At 35.4% G+C, this 22941-nt stretch overlaps 2 protein-coding genes across 2 annotated transcripts in view; one reads left to right on the top strand and one right to left on the bottom strand.

The window, feature by feature from the left end:
• The first annotated feature begins 827 nt into the window (after positions 1 to 827).
• Positions 828 to 13234, top strand: lhx4 (LIM homeobox 4). Its single transcript, XM_052562830.1, has 6 exons — positions 828 to 1065; positions 4361 to 4532; positions 7122 to 7324; positions 9831 to 9985; positions 10067 to 10238; positions 11156 to 13234. The coding sequence occupies exons 1-6, from the start codon at positions 981 to 983 to the stop codon at positions 11542 to 11544; spliced, it is 1176 nt and encodes a 391-aa protein (XP_052418790.1). The 5' UTR covers positions 828 to 980; the 3' UTR covers positions 11545 to 13234.
• A 3376-nt stretch (positions 13235 to 16610) lies between these two features.
• The window catches only part of acbd6 (acyl-CoA binding domain containing 6), a 33037-nt gene continuing 26706 nt past the window's right edge, over positions 16611 to 22941 (bottom strand). The window contains exons 7-8 of the mRNA XM_052564172.1: positions 22394 to 22424; positions 16611 to 17071 (exon numbers count right to left, since the gene is read on the bottom strand). Coding sequence (XP_052420132.1) covers positions 16917 to 17071; positions 22394 to 22424 — 186 coding nt within the window. The 3' untranslated portion in view covers positions 16611 to 16916. The remainder of the gene's footprint in view (positions 17072 to 22393; positions 22425 to 22941) is intronic.

Raw genomic sequence — 22941 nt, 5'->3', positions numbered from 1 at the left:
TGCGAACTGTCCTGGTCAACAGGGCGAAATTATGAGAGCTAATTTCAGCCATTTAAAGTGTACATGTAGACTGATGAAAAGATTAGATTAAAAAGAAACCAACTACTTTTAAATAAAATGTAAACTAATGTAACTGTGCATGAATGGAATTCACTACATATTTTTAAGCAATTTTAACAGTATAAGTTATCTTACAGTGAGTAGCCTATAGCCTTCTACATATACATTTTCTCAGAATGTGGGGATAATTTATAACTGTAATTCTATAAATATAACTGTAAATGCATTCTTTTATTTTTTACAATTTCATACAGCAAAACATTTTATTATCCTACTAGTAACGTATTTTTTATTTTATTTTACAGTGTATGTTAAGTTAACTTACAAGCAATCAATTTACAGGATTTACGAATATTTTACGTATTTTTTGTTATTCTTGTGTTTACAGTCTAGCTAGGCTATATCTAAACAGGCTACAGAAGCCTACATCTCAATATATAAGTATCAACTAAAGCAACGCTGAAATGAAACTAGGTGTTAAATATTCACGTAGTCCTAATATTTACGTTACTTGCTTGACTGGCCCCTGCCATGTCACACAATTGTTTAAAACACTTCAAATCCTGTGGTTTCAGTCGCGGCACCGTATTTATCCTCATCACTTCCTTATCGCTTTTTCTGCTCACCTGAGAGTGCAAGCCGAAGAAGTTCCCGCCCCTCTCGCTCCCGTCCACGCCTCCCATTGGCCCCCCGGGGATGTGACGTCAGGGCCGCCCCTGCAGTGTGAATGAATCAAGCGGTTTGTGTGACACACAGCGAAAGAACGCACGAGCTCGAACTCACGCGCGACTATTTCACGAGGATAACCACAGGCGCGAGGACTGTAAAAGGAGACTATCCGGGGAGAACAATTATTTTACGCACATCTGAGATTCTCCGACCTCCGCGAGCGGGTGCATGTGTGCGTTTTCTCGGACTGGATGAAAATGATGCAAAGTGCGGCTGTGTTGCCCGGCGAGAGCGCGGTGAAGGGTCTGCCGGACATCCTCGGAGTGCCACTGCAACGTAAGGGCTTTATCTTCTGCTTATATTGATTAGTTCATCAGAAAATCGGCAGGCCTCCTCCGGGCGTCTGCAGGCCACCACTGTTAAATAATATGTAGCTTTTAATTAAACTCCACTGGGGAATTATATGTAAACCACTATCTGGGTGGTAAAATCAATTCAGACATATTGTATATTATTATTTTAATCTAAATAGCTTTAACTATAGCATATACTTCGTTAATCGGAAATTCTGATCTAATCTCGAGTCTATCAGATTACCAAATATTATTTTGTGATGAGAACAGATTAATGTTCTTTTTGAATATGATCGTAACTGAGCTTCTGCAACAGAATTCACACAATAGCATCGTAAAAATTTGTCTGGTGTAAGTGTAGATTTATAATATCACAGTATATATATATATATATATATATATATATATATATATATATATATATATATATATATATATATATATATATATATATATATATATATATATATATATATATAGCCAGACTGATTTCTGATTAGTCAGACTAATTTTAGATCGCACAGCTGGCTACAACAGTTACATTGCATCTTTTTAACAAGTTTGGTTGGTTGGGGAACAACAGTCTAGGTGCTAGAAATTAAACAAATATATATCCTTAAAAAAAAAACAATTAATCCGAGTTTCTATAATGCAGTGGTTAAATGTGGCAGAGTGTATCCCATGTTATTTGTCACAATGAAGAAGAGATTATAAAACCATTTAGATACAGTAGGCCCACACGAACATTTAATTTTTTTTAAAGGCATTGCCTATTATCTTCGCATCTGGTCTTTATCAGTCGCAAATTAATCTGCGTTAGGCCTATATAATCTGATCTCACCATCAAGATGGAGTTTGAATTTGATAAATTCCTGACCTAATTATTCACAGTCTTGCTTCAGAAATCTACAGATGGACCTCGTCTTGTTTGAACCAGACTTGGTTTCTACCTCTTTCAAAAAAAGAGAAAACATAATTTTAGTCACTAGATCCGTTCGTAATAAAATATCAAACTGTATTTCACTGAACACTGATAAAAATGCTGGAAAATAATTAGAAAGAAAACGAACCATTTATTTATTTATTAATTTGTTAAAGAATGGTCAAAAGGTTAAGTAGGCAATATAGATCTGTCAGTGGCGAATGCTTAATTTCATTAAATAATAGTAGATTAAAAGATATTGCTACTCAGCCCCCCTTGTCGTGTAAATGATGGATTAAGTGAGGATTATTTTAAGAATAATCTGTTCTTGCGGTATGGATCTAAATATTATTATTCAAATGAATAAGGTGCTTTAAAACCAACATATGTTTTTTTTTAAAAGAAAACATTCGAAAATAGAAGCACGACAACCAGATTTAAATGAGAAAGCGTTGAATGATAAAACAAAGATTTAAAACCAGTATCAGACAAACCAAAAGTGAATTGGTATATTTCAGATGCATACTTTGAAGTGAAATGAAGGCACGTTGTGGTAGCCATCTTTTAACTGACTGGCTAAGCAAATAGATTCCTCAGACTAAATGAGCGTTAAAAGCTGAAGACGGTTGAATGAGTGAAGCTGCGCTGGGCGCTGTTCTTTCAGCACCACACACAGCACTATCAGCAGTCATTTCAGCGGAACAAGAATGGAAAATGCTACTGTAAAAATACTTAATTACCTGTAAATTAAATCAACATAACATTATTTTATATTTTAAAATACTATAGGATATACTGAGGCAATTTTAACATATTTAACTCGTACAATTTTACGGTAAAATATTGTGTTAAGTAAAATTGTAAAAACCAACCAAACAAAAATGCTAGTTATTTTATTAGTAAACGTCATTCACAGAATCACATTTGTTTGCATTACGTTGAAAATGTGTGTGTGTGTGTTTGATGTTATGTTCATTTATTTGATGTATGTCTGTATTTTATGTTACAGTGTTTTCTAGCATTGTTTTAGTGTTGATGGTGTTTGTGGATAACACTGTTCTCTGTCATTGTGATATTATTAGCTATATGGTTGCTGTAGAGGCCAGTTTTGATGAACTTTAAGACATTTGCCGCACGTTTACACTACGCATAAAACGCTATTCAGGTGATTACGGATTTTAGCACCTGCTGGTATTAAAATTATTTATTTGAAAAAAAAAAAATACTATCCTCTTGCGTCATATTAGAATCCTGGCTTTTGTTGAATCCATTGAAACAGCACGTTTGAGAACTTGTCGACAGAAAGAATAGAGGATCAGAGGTCAAATATCGATATTAAATGTCATGATATTGTGATTTGAAGAAATTATACAGAGTATTCCTCTCGTTCTCTGAACGCTTAAACTGATTTCCTCTATTTTAAGGAATAATATCAATTGCATTTTATTTCTGTTTGGTTTAAGATTTCTGATTTGTGTGTTTGTTTTGTTCGTGCACTTGTTCTTGAGCAACAGTAATTGAAGTGACTGTCAACTGTCTCTGTTAAAGGATCGATGGACCAGTTATATGATTTTATCCTCAATGTCCTCTTGTCCTCGCCTGTTTTCTTCTGGGATATTGATTATTTACCATGAAATGGACACCTTTCCTCACCTGTCCAGCGTTTACCGGTCCCCATAGGTTGTCTTGCGGAAAGTCCTCAAATTACTTTCACAATAATCTCTGAAGTCCGTTAATTACTTATTAAGCACTAATAATTATCATTTATATATTTTAATATTAAATACTATTTGTTTAACTTGTTTTATACAAGTCTTATTTATTATAACAATTCCATGCGCATGATATTATTATAGGCTATACATTTATTTGTTTTTATTCTTGTCTTTTTCAATGCTGTTGTCATCATTCTTCCTCAGTTTTTTTTTTTTTTGTGATGTCGTTTACTTTTTACAAATATTAAATGCTAATGACATGTTTAAAAAGTAAAGGTATCCCCAGTATGTTCTTCCATCTCAACAGAAGGTTGTACGTACGTATTTGAGAACTTTAAATATGATCGTTGCTGCTTCTATAGGCCTACCCAAGATTACTACAGATCAATAGCTTTTTCAATTAAAGGAATATATATAAAGTATGAAGCGTAATGTCAGGACATTTCTGTATATTTGAATGTGTAATACCTAAAGGACTGTCAGCATTATATAATGCAACCATATTTGTTATTGACTTAAAATTATTAAACCTATTAGAAATTTCATAAAGTGTTACTTTATCTAAATATTGTTTAAACCAAGTTCAGCATTTCATTAGGCACATTTGACCTAAATCGCTTTCTGTGCATGTGTTTCTCCAGAGATCCCTCAGTGCGCAGGCTGCAGTCAACACATCCTGGATAAGTTTATTTTGAAGGTGTTGGATCGACACTGGCACTCAAAATGTCTCAAGTGTGCCGACTGTCACGCGCTCCTAGCAGACAAGTGTTTCTCTCGCGCGGGGAATGTCTACTGCAAAGAGGATTTCTTCAAGTGAGTCCATGTTCTCTTGCACTGTTAGCATTTACCTTTCCCCACCATCAGTATCTATCTTATATCAATGTTTTATGCCCATATCTATCTATCTATCTATCTATCTATCTATCTATCTATCTATCTATCTATCTATCTATCTATCTATCTATCTATCTATCTATCTATCTATCTATCCAGTTCCCTTTTTTATTCTTGTTTAATACATTTTATGAAGCTAAACAATAAAATCATAAATACCTTAAGCACATTTAAGCTTGTTGATGTATGCAAAGCAAAATGTGACGCGATTATGAATATTAATTCTTTTTAGAGTATGACAAATAGAGATCACATAGCTAAACAAATAGAAGACATTCAACCTTTACTTATCCAATTAAATAAATGTGTATTTTAAGTCATTAATGGAGCAAAATCTTATGTAGTCCAGTACATCATTGGACATAATATGATGAGAGATGTTATTTAATTTCGATTCTATGTTGGACATTGTTTCGGTCACTATATTGGCTGCATGAATTATCAAGGACTGGAGAGCATGACATAAAACATTCAGACAAAAGCTTTGTCAAATTTCTTCACACAGAGGCATTTCACATGTGATTCCTTGTGCTTTTTAGTGCTGTTTGGCACTAGCCTGTGTCTCTGTGTCTCTCTCTCTCTGTGTGTGTGTGTGTGTGTGTGTGGGAGTATGTTCAAGGAAAGGCACATAGATTCTCTGTCATGGTTAATAAAGTGCAGTGTTTCATTTTTCTTGTGTCAGGTTAGGAAGCACAGTGTGCTGGAACTCAGCCGCAAAGACCGCATGTTCCCAAATTCAATTCCCAGTGCTTTAGAAGAACACAAGAAAGCAACTTAGCATTTTTTTTTACTCATCTTTCCTGTGTCTTCCCTTCCTTTCTTTCTTCTTTTCTTCTTTTTTTTAGCGATTGGATTTTCCTCTTGGCTTTAAGGAAGGAAATTAAGTTTGACTTTTATCCAAAACAGGATCAGTAGTGGCTTTTACCAAATCATGTTTGAGAGGTTTTAATGTCACAGGCTTCAATGAGACCTAAAACGCTATAGCAAGACTCAGAGTGGAGGCTAACTTTATTAGCAAGCCCGTGGGGACAAAAGAAGGGATTTTAATGTTAAGACCGTGGTGGTGCTGCTGAGGAAGATGGAGAGGGGGATGGAGGAGCAAATGCTGGTGGTTCACAGGCGAGGGGGCGGGGGCTGGCCTTCCAGTTCATGTTGCAAAAACTTCACCTTGGTTAAGTTAAAGGAGGGTTTATTTAGGAGTATTCACACTGTGATTTACAGCCTATTCTGACTCAGTGCTTTATGGGGCATTCTGTATGTGCATTCAGTCGCCTCTCTCTCTCTCTCTCTCTCTCTCTCCTGTGAATCCTTTTGCCTCTGCTACATTGATCAAGACCATTTGTCAACTCCAGGGACATGACAAGCACAAAGAAAAATGCCTGCTATAGTATTCTGAGCTTTTGTTAACTTATCACAGCCTTTGCATTTATAAAACGATTGCTTATGAAAATAGCCATAGGAAAATTCAAGATGTAATGATGCTTAATCCCTAAAACAAGTTTGGGTAACACTTTACAATAAGGTTTTAATTGTTAAAATTGGTTAAAAACATAAGTTAACATGAACTAAGAATGAATAATACTTTTACATCATTACATAATCTTAACTAATGTTCATTTTAACATTTAATAACAGAAAAAGTTATTACATAACTTTGCGAGTTAAAAATGTCAATAAAAACTTTATTTTAACATAATTAAAAAAAATATGATTTATTATACATGATTAGTTATATTCCACCATCCGTAGATTTGTTCACAAAGAAAATGTTTTCAAATGATATATGTATCAGCTTTAACGCACTTATCAAAATAACAAAAGGTAGCATTAAAACATGATACATTTATATATATTTGATGTACAGTATTTGTATATATTTGAATACTTATGTTTTGAACTAATTATCATTTGAATATTTAAAAATATTCTCAAAATGTATAGGTATATGTACAAATGAACATATTTATATACATGCATATATACTCTATACATGATTATAAAATATTTTTTTCACAAAATAACATTTTTCATATTATATATGTATATATCAGCTTTAATGCACTTATCAAATTACAAAACCAGTCAAATGTCAATGTTTAATATTTAATGGCAAAAAGAAGTATTCAAAATGTATCAAACTCTTAGAATAAAAATAAAAATACTCAATTTAATGTCAATGAACATAAACACAAGTTTGTAAATAAGCATTTGTTCTCAAAATCTGTAATATTCTGTCACTGTTTGGATGTAGCAAAACACCCATAGATATAGAAAACTTCTGCGTCATGTTTGCTTTTGCTTCTGTTATTGGCCATAATTGTAACCTTGGAATATGGATTAGGCATAAAATAATGTATTAATTATGTGAAAATCATTGAACAAATGGTTATAAACCGCCTCAACGGAAAATAGGAATCATGTCTTTGTGGCTGCTTTTGCTGGTAATTAAGGCTTAATACCTGAATCTGAATCTGTATCAAACTGAAGTGTCTATATTTGTACTTGCAGGCGTTTTGGGACAAAATGTGCATCGTGCCAGCAGGGGATTCCCCCAACGCAGGTGGTCCGGAAAGCTCAGGACTTTGTGTACCACCTTCACTGCTTCGCTTGTGTAATGTGCAGCAGGCAGCTGGCCACCGGTGATGAGTTCTACCTCATGGAGGACGGGAGGCTCGTGTGCAAAGAGGACTACGAAACAGCCAAACAAAATGGTGAGCTGTCATCTTCAGATCAGAATAAATAATTACCTTCTGGAACCAACAATTGTACCGCTCATCTTATGCAATATATATTGAGTTTTGTTACACATCTGTGTTTTAATTTGAGGAAGTATTTCTATAAAAGCAGTCGGAAGTCTATATCAGAATTCCAGAAATATGCAGCAGTTATTCAGCAGTTATTCTTGATTGTTTTTAAACAATGGCAAGTTAGGGAAAGAAGTAAAAACCATTGCTCAGTAAGTGACTGAGACTGAGAGTTTACCTACATTAGGATTTCGACCCTCAATAAGTAATTTAAATATATATTTTTAATCGTCCGTTGAATATTTTTTATGTTATTTTTTAAATCATATCAAGTTCTGTAATTTTATTACATATGATGGAATGTTTTAAAGAACAAAACATGGCAAAAACAGTGAAATTATGTTCCTAGAGAACGATGTAATTAAGAATTCACTTTTTATTAGTTAGATAATAGATACACATATAGAAAGATAGATAGATAGATAGATGACATTTTAATAAAAATATATTAATATTTATATAGATGAGTTATGCCAGTTGCTACTGACCCATTGAGAATAGTGGCTGTTTGCTGAACTGGCATTTAAAATGTTTTTAGACAGTGGCTGTGGTATATAGAAGCACTGTCCCAGACTTTGCCCACGTTGCTGGATTTTCTGTCACAATTGGAAATCATTCTGACAGCAAAGTTCAGGAGTGGAGATGGTGTAATTAACTTCTCCTTTTAAAATTATAAAGAGACACTGAGAGATCAGAGGAGGCAACAGGATGGTAGTAAGGAGACAAAATCATCATTAACTACAGTCTTGTGGGGTCTCAGAGTCTGGCATATTAAGCCCCTCGGTGATCTGACCTCTCATGGATCTGCCTCTGAAAGCCCCTCACACTGTATTTATGGAGATTTCTGTGAGCTGTTGATTGATTATATTAAGTGATGCAATGCACTTTTACGGTAGGGCCCCAATAACTCGCACTGGCATGCCATTCTCAGAAGAGATTTATTCCCTCTTCCACCACAGTGTGACAGTTTCAGGAGAGTATCGACTGGCCATGTGTGAGCACTTTCACTCAAAGCATCCCACAAACTCGTACTTACTCATACCTCAAAATAGATGAGCTCCTGACATTTTGCCTCATGTTTGAGAAATTTGCTTCACTTTCTTCAACAGCGAATCAGTTTAGTTGAATTTAAGTGTTTTCATTCACTTTTTTGAGTTCGGTTTAGTCCTGCTATTACTACCTTTCACCTTTATGCTTGTGTTTTTCATTATGAAAGTTATTTCAGAAGTTGGTTATTTAAAATATTATGAACTCCTTAGAAAACAATTGACTGTTTTATTGCTTAATGGATCAGTATTTTATGTTATAAAAGATTTTAGATATTGAAATAGATTTTTTTCTTTTATTTTTTAGTTTCTATTCATCAAAGAATCCTGAAAAACTAAACTTATCATGGTTTCCACAAAAATTTGTACACAACACAACTATTTTGAAATGTATTTCAGTTATTTTAAATTGTAATAATATTAGTGCTGGGCAACGCATCCAAAATAAAAGTTTTTGTGTACATAATATATGTGTGTGTACTGTTTATATTTATTATTTATATATAAATACACACACATGTATGAATATATTTAAGATAAATACGTTTTGTTTATATTTTAAATCTATTTATATATTATTTAAATTATATAAATATAAATATGTGCATGCAAATACATGTAAATATTTTCTAAATATATACCAAATGTGTGTGTCTTTATATAAAGTATAAATAATAAATATACACAGTACACACACATATATAATGTACATAAACTTTTATTTTGGATGCAAATAATCAAAATTAATTGTTGCCGGCACTAAATACTATTTAAAATAATACATTTATACTGTGTTTTGCTCAAAAAAATCTAGCCTTGGTGAGAATAATAAACAGTACAGTAAAAATATTTAGTTCTCCATATTAATATGCAAATAAATCTATAAATGTGAATCTGGACCACAAAAGGGTAAAAAAATAAATAAAAGAAAATGTAATCTATAAATAAGCTTTCCATTGATGTATGGTTTGTTAGGACAGGACAATATTTGCCCGAGATACAACTATTTGAAAATCTGGAATCTGAGGGTGCAAAAAATCTAAATATTGAGAAAATTGCCTTTAAAGTGAAAGTCTTTAGAAATGCATAATACCAATCAAAAATGTAGTTTTGATATATTTAAGGTAGGAAATTTACAAAATATATTCATGGAACAATTTTTACTTAATATTCTCATCATTTTGGGCATAAAAGAAAACTCTATCATTTTGACCCACACAATGTATTTTTGGCTAATGCTACAAATATACCCATACTACTTATGACTGCTTTTGTGCTGCAGGGTCACAAATAAGTGGCACGGTTTGACCAACCAATGGCAGCACAGTAATGAAAATTTTAAAGTTCTTCAAATTTGACTGTTACAGATGATTCAGAGACAGGAGCAAAACGTCCACGAACCACCATCACAGCCAAACAGCTGGAGACGCTCAAAAGCGCCTACAAGAACTCGCCTAAGCCTGCACGACATGTGCGCGAGCAGCTCTCCTCAGAGACGGGGCTGGACATGAGAGTAGTGCAGGTCAGACTATAAGTCAGACTTCAAGCTCAAGTGTTTTATATGATTAAATGGGTGCCTTTACTCAGGCTTGTCTGTCCACAGGTGTGGTTTCAAAACAGGCGAGCAAAAGAGAAACGGCTGAAGAAGGACGCTGGTCGGCACCGCTGGGGTCAGTTCTACAAAAGCGTCAAACGCAATCGAGGGTCCAGTAAGACGGAGAAGGAGAGCTCAGCTGATGATGCAGGACTCAGCGATAGCGAACTTAGTTTCAGAGGTGAGTCTGTTTACATCTCCCATGATGCCTTGCGTTGTTTTTCTCTCTCTTCTTTTATTTCCCTTAAATCATTCATTTCCTTCCTTTTGAAAATATTCCACTTGGTGGATTGTTTGGAATATTCAAATGAGGTTTTTGGTTCTGCTGTTTTTTTATGATTATTTCATTTTTGTCAACCCGTTTTGAGAATTCATAAAAGTCTAGAGCCATGTTTATGCAAAATGAAAGCAGCGATGCACAAACGCTATAAAATTTGTGAAGCTTTTAGTTGATTAGAGAGAAAGCACACAGGGCCTTTGTTGTGTGGTTGAAAGAACAGAGACTGGTTGCGCTCCTGTGTGTACGGAGAGTAAATCACAAATGCTCAGATATTTCCAGAAGCATGTAACCCCCGTGTTAATGAGGTCTTTGTCATAACTACAATTCTTCTTCTATGTGTAAAAACATCTATACACCACCATTCAAAAGCTTGGTGTCAGTAAGTTTTTTTAATATAATTTATTCCTGTGATGGCAAAGATATATTTTCTACAGCAATTACTCAAGTATTCAGTGTCACATGATCCTTCAGAAATCATTCTAATATGCTGATTCGATGCTCAAAAAAAAAAAAAAAAAATTGTATTATTATTATCAATATTGAAAACAGTCGTGCTACTTAATATTTTTGTTAAAAATATTTTCAGGATTGTTTGAAGAATAGAAAGTTTTATAAGATTAAATTTTTTTTTTTTTTTTACAAAAAAATACTACTCATTCTCTCAACCTCAAAATTTCACATTTAATCCAATGTTACTTGCCCATTATTTCTAAATAATTGTGATATTTACTATCAACTTCTGAGCGAAAATGTATTTTCAGTACAGCTGTATTTTTTTGGAAAATCTTGAAACCGATTTTGTCTGCTCTTTCCAACAGAAGACCAAATCCTGTCAGACCTTGGTCATGCTAACGGCTTGTATGGAAGCGTCGGAGATGTCACGAACGGCAACATGCTTAACGGGAGCTTCTCCCTGGAGGGGGGTGGGCAGCCATACCATGACCTGCGGGCAGGAAGTCCCTACGGCCTGCCACAGTCCCCCTCATCCATCACTTCCCTCCCAGGCCACACCCCGCTGCTCAACAACTTAGGCTTCAACATAGACGGCATCATGGGTCAGGGCGGTCAGCCTAATGTAGGTCAAGCTCTGAGAGCAATGGCCGGCGGACCCACCTCTGACCTGTCGACAGGAAGCAGCACGGGCTACCCAGACTTCCCCACTAGCCCTGCCTCGTGGCTTGATGAAATGGACCACTCCCAGTTCTGAAGTCAAAGGTCATAATGGAAAGTGCGGTACTATGGACAAGAAATCTGAAGATTTTATAGACGTCTTTCCAAGAACTGGTGACGTTTGTGCAGTGAGGCCCAAAACAGCACCTACTTTAACACGGTGGCTTGACTTTGCTGAATGGCGCGCTGATACGAGCAACCCACCGTGGAATGTCTGCTCTGTATCATAATTTTATAACTCGTGTTTTTTCATTGTTCTCAAAACTGGATTGGACGATTTCCAGCATGAAATGGTGTGCAGCTGCGAATGGCGTTCAAACCCCAGACCACCCTGGAAAAACAATCACGATCCACCATGTTTTTGAGAACAAGAGGGTCCATGCATGCTTCCGAATGAGGAAGAGAACTGTCCACATTCAAAATGGCGACGCACTTTACTGTATATTCCTCCTCGACTGCACACGGCAGGCTGAATACAGGAAAAAGAGGAGCGCACCGAACAAGGGGAGATATTTAAACAAGTGGCACAAGTGTATCTTTCCTACTTACAAGGGTTTGGGATTTTGATGGTTGAAACTTTCTAAACGACTCTACTAGAGATGGCCCTTCACATTAGGTCTGAAGAATAGATCAAAATTATTTTTAATAAGGATGAATCCGCATGCACTGCTCTGAGTTGTCAATGGTCCCTGTCCGTTTAGTGTTTTTTTTCCACATATTTTGGGGCAAAATGAAACAAAATATATAGTTTAAAAGATTACAATTAAAGTTAATATTTATTTCCGTTACAGTTCAGTTTATTTGTTATTGATAAGGTTTTTTAAACCATCAAAACACCTTTGTTTACAATTGCCATTTTTGTTTCGTACTCATTGCTTCATGAGCAAAAATGGATAGCAGAACAGATGACAAGTTCTATTACACAGACACAAGTACCTTAATGGCCTCATCAATTATTATCAAGCAAAACATGTGAAAGGGAAATTTACACTGTAGTTTTTTTTTCTTATTTGACACATTTAAGCAACAACTATGAGGATTTAGTGTTATTTATTCCTGTTATGGGTACATATGTCAGTATTATGAAGAGGTTGATCATGGGAGAGTGCAGTGAGTTGATGTAAAACTACAAAACTGGGGATATAATTGTAAACATGAGGAAAATTTGTTGTGGCAGAATTTTGACCCACATAATGGAAAACTGAGTTAAGATGAAGCTATGCTGAAAGAGTGAACATATAAGCTAACAAAGAGCAACATGGAAAAAAGAAAAATAACCACTCAGAAATATGTTTTGTTGAATCTATGTTGAGTCTTAATGGCTGTAAATTTTGTAAAGTCTCAAACAGTGTCGACAGTCTTGTTTCATGAGCACTATTTATTGCTATGGATCTTTGAAAAAAAAAAGAAAAAAGAAAAAAAGAGCACTGAATTTAGTCCTATATGCCTTCTGTCCAATGGTATGAATTGTGTACAGTCAAATCTATATGGAGAAATAAAGCCGAATTGTCTTTGGGTTACTGCAATGTTCTTTTTTATTTACTTTACATGCTTTTATTGATCTTGAATGTAAAGATAAACAGCTTAGTATAACACAGAATATATATACATATATATATAAGAAATGTATAATATCACAGCACTGGTTTAAAGTCGTTAAACTCAACTACTGACGTCACCATGTTTAATGATGTCATCTCAATTAAAATTGGAAATTGGTTGCAAAAGGAATTGACCAAGCAAGGTTTTTAAGTGTTTATGAGGGGCTCTAACTGAATTACCCAATTGTAATATGCACTTTGCATATTCCAAGCAATACCATTTTTGTTGTTGTTTGTTTTGTAAATTGGCGGTAGCACTTGAACAAACCAATTCGCGGTTATTAACTACAAAAAAATATCTATGTGTATACTACATTTTAGTTGCACGGGAACAAAGGAATAACATTTCTGCAAAGCCCGCCACACACACAAACATGTGGAACTTTGATCAGACGCACATCTGTTCGCCGTTTCCACGCGCTCATCCTTCTGCTTCCATAGACTGGAGCAGATTGCTGTTTGGTCAAACCTTCCCTAAGCCTCTAAATGTTACCTAATTGTAAACTGCTCTGTGAAATGAGGACAAACAGGCTGCTTGACGTTCTCAACGGCCAGAAAACACAACTGTGAGTAAAACACAACAGACAAAAGATGCAGCAGGCTACAATTAGGACACGTGCATTTTAATATGTGGATTCCACTTGAATGGGAATGCGCATTCCATTTACCAAAAAAAAAGCGAAGGCCTATTTATTTACGGATATATATATCATGCATAGACACTACTATAGGTGCTATTAAACGTTTGGTGTATTGTATCGACAAATCCATTGCCTGAAATATCCCATTGCATAAAAGAGGCAAAATGTGTTATCTAAAACAACACATTTAATATGTGTTAGTAAGGTTAGGTTATACGTTAGGCTGTGCTTAAGTGGAAAACATGGGAGACGTATCGATTTAATGGTATGAAAGCAATATTTATGAAAAAAAAAACCGGAAAAAATAAAATAGAGAAACGCGCCACAAACAAGCTGATTTCACTCAGCCATTGATTGGGGCTGCCGCGGCCATTACTGTTCGGCCTTTAATAGTTCAGTCTTACAAAGATAAACAGCGACAAAGACAGTTGGGATAATTTACACGCCACTTACAGCACTAGTATACATATAAATCGGAGCAAATTCCTGCACTGTTGCTTTTGCAAAGATGACAAACACACGCGCAAATGCCATTATCATCGATCTGCGAGCTTTTATTACGAACTTCCTGAAGCTAACGATTCACCAGCCTCCCGGGTGAGAAGGAATAAATTAACATGCAAATAGTTATTCAGTTTAAATGTAATCTGGGCTGCACAGACCGGCTATTTTTTCTCGTGTATGATGGCGTTCACTGGCATCTTGTTTGGCATTTTAATTCAACAGCCATACAAATAAAGAAAGGGTCATTTTGCAAGGACAAATGGTCACGTGTCAGTATAACTGTAGAGGTGTAACTTAGTGGGCAGTATTTTCATTTGCATTTGATGTAATAAAGAAGCTGTGCTCATATTGATAGCCTACTCAATGCATCAGATTGACCTTGGCCTTTAATTGACTGGAACTCTGGAATTCTTGATTCTGATTGGTCAATGCACCATCCAGTTTGAAATGTAATAATACTCAGCGTCTCCTAAGTAAGCTTACTTATTTCATACACTACGCGGTTAAGAAGCCTACATAGTGCATAAGTATACACAGTGTATAAGTGCACTGCATAGTGTGCCAATTTGGACACTCTATTTATTAAGAGTTGCAGGGATGATGCAAAACCTTTGAGTTTGCATTTTAGCTCTTTCAGTTCCATCGCTTGTTTTTTTATGGGTTTCTGGTTAATACATCAGTAAACCCATTGTTAACAAGCGGCTAAATGGAACTATATAGGTTGTCGGTGACATTAAATGTAATTACATGTTCGCGTTGGTCTACAAAAATATTACCTTTTTTTTTATATTAGTGGGATATTTTTCAGCATTTTTTGCTGGCTGGCAAATTCTAAGTGAGGGTGGAGTAAAGCATTGCATTAGAAGTAGCCCTGTACATGCCATTCCATTTATAAGCTGGACAACCGGCTGAATAGAGAAAGAGACCGACAAAAAGAGAGAAAGTGAAAGGGACAGCCAGTGAGAGAGGGAACGAGTGAGAGTAACAAACCTCCACCATCTGCCACTAATGGTGTTAGGGAAGCATCCAGAGAGGCGACTTGTAAAAATGCATAAACGTTAAGTAAAGAAAGCTGAGCAATATGGGACATGATTTTAGAGGAGTCCGTGTCAAAAGTGAAGAGCTCAGGGGGAAATTGAGGCACATAATGGAAACGTAATGGGCTTAGTGTCACTGTCGTGCAGACAAGCCCATGGAGGATGCCGTCAGCGGCATTGAGCCTCCCCCAACTCCAGCAGATTTATGGAAATTACCGGAATAAGGGACAAACAGCCTTCACAAACAAACCGATACCATAATTCCTGCCTGTCTATAGAATATCTAAAGCGACAGACAGAGGATTTTGCCCTCGAGGAGGGATGCAGCTCTACAGACCCAAACCCGGCCAATGTTTCTCATTCCTCCACTTGAGTCCTGTTTTTATTCAGTCCATCATACTTTGAGATTGTTTTTGAACAAATGTCTATCAGCTGTAGAGCATTGGGTAAAATAGAGTTTTGAGGATTTCTAATATGTGTTGGCGGATTGGAGAATGTAAAAAACACACAAAGTCACCCAGTGTATTTGTTGTTTTAAAGCATAAAAATTCAAATAAAGCTTCACCAACCAAAAATTCTATGATAACAGAAAGGAGGCACTGATCAGAGGTTACCCTCCAGAGACCAATGAGTAGAACAACTTATGCACTATAGAATTGTGCTACACTTACTATTAAAGGAATAATTAACCCACACATGAAAATATCCTTAAAATTGACTAATCCTTAGGCAATCCGAGATGTAGATGAGTTTGTTTCTTCATTGGAACAGATTTGGAGACATTTACCACTTACAAGAGAATTCTTTGCAGTGGATGGGCGCCTTTAGAATGAGAGTCTCTTTGGATTTTGACCAGAAATATTAGTTTAAAGATAAATCCCCTTGATGGATTTCTCCAAAAAAAAAAAAAAAAAGGCAGCTTTTCGCTTCACAAGATGCTAATTAATGGACTGGATTGGTTGTGGATTATTGTGATGTTTTTATCATTTGTTTGGACTCTCATTCTGATGGCACCCATTAACTGCAGAGGATCCACTGGTGAGCAAGTGGATCCTCTGCAGTTAAAAATTTAAAATTGTTAAATTTTTGTGTACTGTAACTATTGCATTTTTTAATGTCTAAACTGAGAATCAAAAAGAGGTTTTAATATCCATTAAATCAGAAAGAAATGTGTATGGCTTAGCTTAACAAACCTCAATTCCCTCCAGTTTTGGAATCACTTACATAATTTATATAATAATTGGCGCATTGCTTTACATTTACCAATTTTTGGTTAATTTAAAACAAGTAGCAAAAAAGTAAAAAAAAAAAGAGACACCATTGTGTGTTTCCATGTCTTTAATAGTAACAACATTAACACATTCATTGGAATGTATCATTCTAGGACGAGGGAGGACAGGTTGTCTGAACTTAACTGTTTGAAAGTATAACAACTGTGCTTCAGAGCCAAATGGAATCAATGATAATAGTTCTAGAATGCTGAACTGATTGAGTTCAGGTCTGGAACTAGTGTCAGTTTGACCGCAGGCATGTACCATGTGGATGAGGAGCACAGTTTGCATGAACTTTTAACTTGATCATGTGGGTTTGGTTTGATTTTTGGAGTGAGATTTCACAGAGTGAGATTTAGCCTTTGGGAGCAGTGTACTGGCGCAGGAGAGAGGAGATATCGCTAGACTCTGTCACCTCTTCTGGAAGGGAGCCTTCTTGATCTTTGATTGATGGGTCAGCTCCGGCCTTCAGGAGTAGCTCAACTATTTCTGCAAACTCACAAGCTGAGGCTAGGGAGAGTGAACACAAGAAAAAATATAAACAATGTTGGGTATATTTGCATTTTTTGCAAGGGAGTCAGTCAGACACACTGATAGAACAGTACTCTAGTGGGAAATGTGACTCTTTTCTCAAGTCAATAGAAAAAAAAAGAACTATATTAATTGATTCAAATAAAATTATAATTTAATATTTAATAATATAATATTTTACGTTTTAGGTTAGTTATGGGTAGTTGTAGTCATAGGTAATTAATTAATATATTAACATAATAAAAAAATGTTTCATTAAATAAAAAACATGAATTGAAATAAAAATACTTATTAAATACTAACTACATATTCTAAATACTTATTATAAAATATTTATAAAAACGGTTTATTTCAGCTAGATGCCAAGCCAATAAATAAATAACTAAAACTGAAATAAAAACATAACTTTAGACATATATATATATTACTAAAATGACTTACTAAAACTAGAATGAAAACAAAATATTACAAAATATTATTATTTATAACACTGCTACCAGTTCTTAGGTAACATGCCACCTTAAAAACGTAATCCAGTCCTGTTTACTCTCTCGTACATTTAAAGTAATTGTTACAGTATGTATGAAGACTCGATGTGCAAGCTGCATCTGTAGTTGAGCAGCAGGCTTGCATTTGTGCCCCATTAGGAGGCTGCAGGGCTGAAAGGGGCGGCACTCCTGTAACCCTGTTAGTGTCATCTGCCACGCTGATGCAGGAACATTCCTCTAAACTTGAGTGCTTTTCCACGTCTGTGTCAACTATTGCCTTCTTTTAAAAAGGAGGAAAAACGCTCTCCTTATTCTTTCTCTTAGGTGAGTGGCTGATGTCAGCAGGAAAACCATGAGTGACAAGAGTGGCTTTTAACCTCAGACCCCTGACCATGAGAGAATGAGGGAAGGGAGAGGAAACGAGAGATTAAGAGTGAAGGAGAGTGAAAGAGAAGGCAAGTACAAGAGTGTGGTTGAAACTTAGTACTAAGTGAATGCTCACTGGCCAAAGTCATAAGAGCCCATCTTAAGAGATCTCTAAGATATCTGGTCTCAATACATGGATCATATCCCACTTCAGCACTATCAGTTATATTTTTGGGGCTGGTATGATTTTTAAAGTTTCTTAAACTATTTAATAAAAAAATACAGTAAAACCAATAATATTATAACAGTTTAAAATAACTGTTCTGCTTGAATACATTTTAAAATGTAGTTTATTCCTGCAATGACAAAGTTGAATTTTCAGCATCATTACTCCAGTCTTCAGTGTCACATGATCCTTCAGAAATCATTCTAATATGCTGATTTGCTGCTTAAGAAACACAGTCGTCCTGCTTAATATTTTTGGGGAAGCCACTATACATTTTTCCAGAAGTCTTTAATGAACAGAAAGTCAACACCATTTATTTAAACTATAAATCTTTTGTAACAATGTAAAAACTCCTTTACTGACACTTTTGCTCAATTTAATGCATGCTTGTGGAATAGAAGTATACATTTCTTAAAAAAAAAAAAAAAAATCCTGACCCAAATATTTTGAACAGCAGATCTGTGATTTGTCCCCCATGTTTTATTGTGTGGTAGGTAAAAAAAACTATATATATATATATATATATATATATAGATAGTACAGACACACACACACACACAGAGCTATATTACTTGCAATTTGGAATCAGGAATGGATTTTAATTTGTATGACAAAAATTGTAGTTGGTAATGTAATCCATAATAATCCGTTTTAGGTAACGTAATCAGACTTCTTTTAGATTACTTTTAAATTACTTTTAAATTACTTTTGTCTTAACTCGTGTTGAACAGTAGTTGATGTTAAATGTTGAAACACTTCTTAAACCTGATTTTTGTAAACCAGATGTTGTGCAGCACCTGACTAGTGACTGATCAAAACTGGACATTCTGAGTGTATACAGGTGCTGGTCATATATAAATAGAATATCACCAAAAAGTTGACTTATTTCACTAATTCCATTCAAAAAATGAAACTTGTATATAATATTCATTCATTACACACATACTAATATATTTCTAATGTTTATTTATTTTAATTTTGATGATTATAACTGACAACTAAGGAAAATCCCAAATTCAGTATCTTTGAATAGCTTTCAATATTCAAAATTTGAATATTGTGAAAAGATTCAATATTGAAGACACCTGGTGCCACACTCTAATCAGCTAATTAACTCAAAACACCTGCAAAGCCTTTAAATGGTCTCAATCTAGTTCTGTAGGCTACACAATCATGTGGAAGACTGCTGACTTGACAGTTGTCCAAAAGATGACCACTGACACCTTGCACAAGGAGGGCAAGACACAAAAGGTCATTGCAAAAGAGGCTGGCTGTTCACAGAGCTCTGTGTCTAAGCACATTAATAGAGAGGCGAAGGGGGGGAAAAAAGATGTAAAAGCAAAAAAAAGTGTACAAGCAATAGGGATAACCGCACCCTGGAGAGGATTGTGAAACAAAATCCATTCAAAAATGTGGGGGAGATTCACAAAGAGTGGACTGCAGCTGGAGTCAGTGCTTCAAGAACCACTATGCACAGACATATGCAAGACATGGCTTTCAGCTGTTGCATTCCATGTGTCAAGCCACTCTTGAACGACAGACAGCGTCAGAAATGCCTTGCTTCGAAAAGGACCAGACTGCTGCTGAGTGGTCCAAAGTTATGTTCTCTGATGAAAGTAAATTCATCAAAAAATTCAAATTAAAAAAAAAAAGTGTCATGTCATCTGCTGGTGTTGGTCCACTGTGTTTTCTGAGGTCAAAGGAAGTTCGCAACACAGCCGTTTACCAGGAAGTTTTAGAGCACTTCATGCTTCCTGCTGTTGACCAACTTTATGAAGATGCAGATTTCATTTTCCAACAGGACTTGGCACCTGCACACAGTGTCAAAGCTACCAGTACCTGGTTTAAGGACCATGGTATCCCGGTTCTTAATTGGCCAGCAAACTCGCCTGACCTTAACCACATAGAAAATTGTATTGTGGGTATTGTGAAGAGGAAGATGCGATATGCCAGACCCAACAATGCAGAAGAGCTGAAGGCCACTATCAGAGCAACCTGGGCTCTCATAACACATGAGCAGTGCCAGACTGATCGACTCCATGCCACACCGCATTGCTGCAGTAATTCAGGCAAAAGGAGCCCCAACTATGTATTGAGTGCTGTACACATGCTTATACTTTTCATGTTCATACTTTTTTAGTTGGCCAAGATTTCTAAAAATCCTTTCTTTGTATTGGTCTTAAGTAATATTCAAATTTTCTGACATACTGAATTTGGGATTTTCCTTAGTTGTCAGTTATAATCATCAAAATTAAAAGAAATAAACATTTGAAATTTGTAATTAGTGGAATAAATAATTTTTTTGATGATATTCTAATTATATGACCAGCACCTGTATAAGTGAAAGGAAAATGTCAAAGATGAAAAAAAGAGGAATTAGAAAGAATCAAGAAACTATAAATAGTTTGTTGCTATTGTGTGAATAATGTGTAATCATATAATCAATAACTGTAACTGTAGTTTGATTAAGAGTATTTTAAAATGTAATTTACTCTATATTACAAGTACTTTATTTTTGGTATCTGATTATGTAATCCAGATTACATGTAATCAGTTACTACCCAGCTCTCTCAGTTTTTCTCTAATTTGTAATTAATTTTAAAATAAAATAAGATGTGCTAGTGTTAAGTTAGTATGATAAATAATACGATAAATAATCTAAGCTTTAGATAAAAGCATGTACTACATAATTAAATGTACTAATAAAGATTACTGCCTTAGCATGCTCCACTAGACCTCATAAAGATATATGAAGATGAAAATCTTTTTTTAATCAGTCATCGTTTACTCACCTTCGTGTTGTTAGAAAACCCCATATGACCTTCCTTTGTGTGTGTAATAAAAGTAGATGTAGAATGCCCAAGCTGCTTTTCTCTATACATTGAAAGGGAATGGTGATCATGCTTGTACTTAGTCCCCATTTACATTCACTGTATGAAATATCTCTTTTAAAAAATCATACAGGTCTAAGACAACATGAGACTGAGTAAATGATAACAGATTTTTGGGTTAACTGTCACTTTAAGTAGGAAGCAGAAAAGGAAAACTGTTCGATTTTTTTTTTCTCTCTCTCTAGTCCATTTTTTTGTTACAGTACAGTTTTATTTTCTGCACGCGTGTGGGTCCTTGGGCAGTAAAGCCCCTAGTGCCTCTGGGGAGCCGTAGAGAAGAAGAACAATTTACAGCGTGCAGTAAACCCCTCAATTAATCATGTGTCAGCCGCATGGCCCCACACAGGGAGAAGTGGAAATGAATTTTCATTCTGTGCTATTCGTCTCTCTGAGTTCATCGCTTATGTTTATTAGTCACTTTTTTATACCCCCCCCCCCCCCATCATTTTTCTGCTCCCCCTTCCCAAAGGAGTGCTCATCTTCAGACATTCACCCTGCCACGCGACCAACCTGAGGACAGATGGCAAACACACACACACACACAAACATAGAGAACAAGGGCCTGGAGGCTGCCCTTGTGTAGTCACATGACAGAGGAACACTGTTGATTTCCTCTGGGACAACTGGTGATTATTACAGGTCCTATTTACCACACATGTGTCTGTGGATAAATGTGACCATGCTCACACACACATACACCTTCCTTCTGTAACCTCAGATGAGGTGGATAAGAACTTCATTCAGAAAACATTTTATATACATTTCATAAGGATATATAAAATAAAAAAAAATAGTAAAAACATTCATATTCATGTTACAAAAGATTTCTATTTCAAATAAATGCATTTGTTTTTAACTTTTCTATTCATCAGTGAATCCTGAAAAAAAAAAAAACAATCGCGGTTTCCACGTTTCCACAAAAATAGGCATGCAGCACAAATGTTTTCAACATTGATAATAATAAAAAGAATGTTTCTCGGACAAAACATAGTATATTAGAATGATTTATGATTTTACTCTGTTTACCAGCTTTGCATAGTCATATTAGAATAGATATTGAAAATTGAATACAACCTGTTATAAATAAGATCCCAGTATTTTAAACACATAGTCTATAGTTTTTAAAAAGTGAATTAAAACATTTATCCACATGCTTTGCTCCATTGACGTCCATTGGAAATTAATGGAATTGAAATTGTTGTATTATGTTATTTTCTTTTGCCAGCATGGCAACTTGGATTAAACTAAAATATTCCTTTAACATATACGACTCCCATTTTGAGTTTAAGGATAAAAAAAATAGATTGCCACAGCATAGTTCTGTTCTTACCGTAGTGCAGTGCGGTCTGACCTTCATCATCCTGTGAGAGAGAGAAAAAAAGAAGTTTAGAGTTATAAAAGATATCGACCATTACATCTATTGTGAAACTCTTTAGACACTTTCTAATCTTTCTCTAAAATGACTTAGATTCCAAAAAGAGCCATAAAGCAAACAAACATGTTCAAGTGTAAGGCCTGCCTGTTGAGCTCAACTACCGCCACATGATACAGCCTAAAACAGGTGATTTCAACTTGGAAAGGATTAGGAGAACAGATTAAACATTGATTTCCTGTCAGATAAACAATTAGATCCTGTAACCTCCAAAACAGACTTTTGAACAAATAACCAGGATCAGAGGAGCTTGAGGACTTTGTTTAGATGGACATATAAACCAGCTTAATATAAACAAACCTTTGACCCAAGTGCTCAACGAGGCTATGAGGCCATCATGCTGAATGTGTATAAAGGTCTAGGATGATCTATTCATCATCCCCTGCTGGGACCGTGTCCGATGCATTAGCCACAGAGACCGAGGGCATCACACAACAATAGATGCT

The sequence above is a fragment of the Carassius gibelio genome, chromosome B8, assembly GCF_023724105.1.
Source record: "Carassius gibelio isolate Cgi1373 ecotype wild population from Czech Republic chromosome B8, carGib1.2-hapl.c, whole genome shotgun sequence".
NCBI lineage: Eukaryota > Metazoa > Chordata > Actinopteri > Cypriniformes > Cyprinidae > Carassius > Carassius gibelio.
This window is presented reverse-complemented; position numbering and strand designations above follow the sequence as displayed.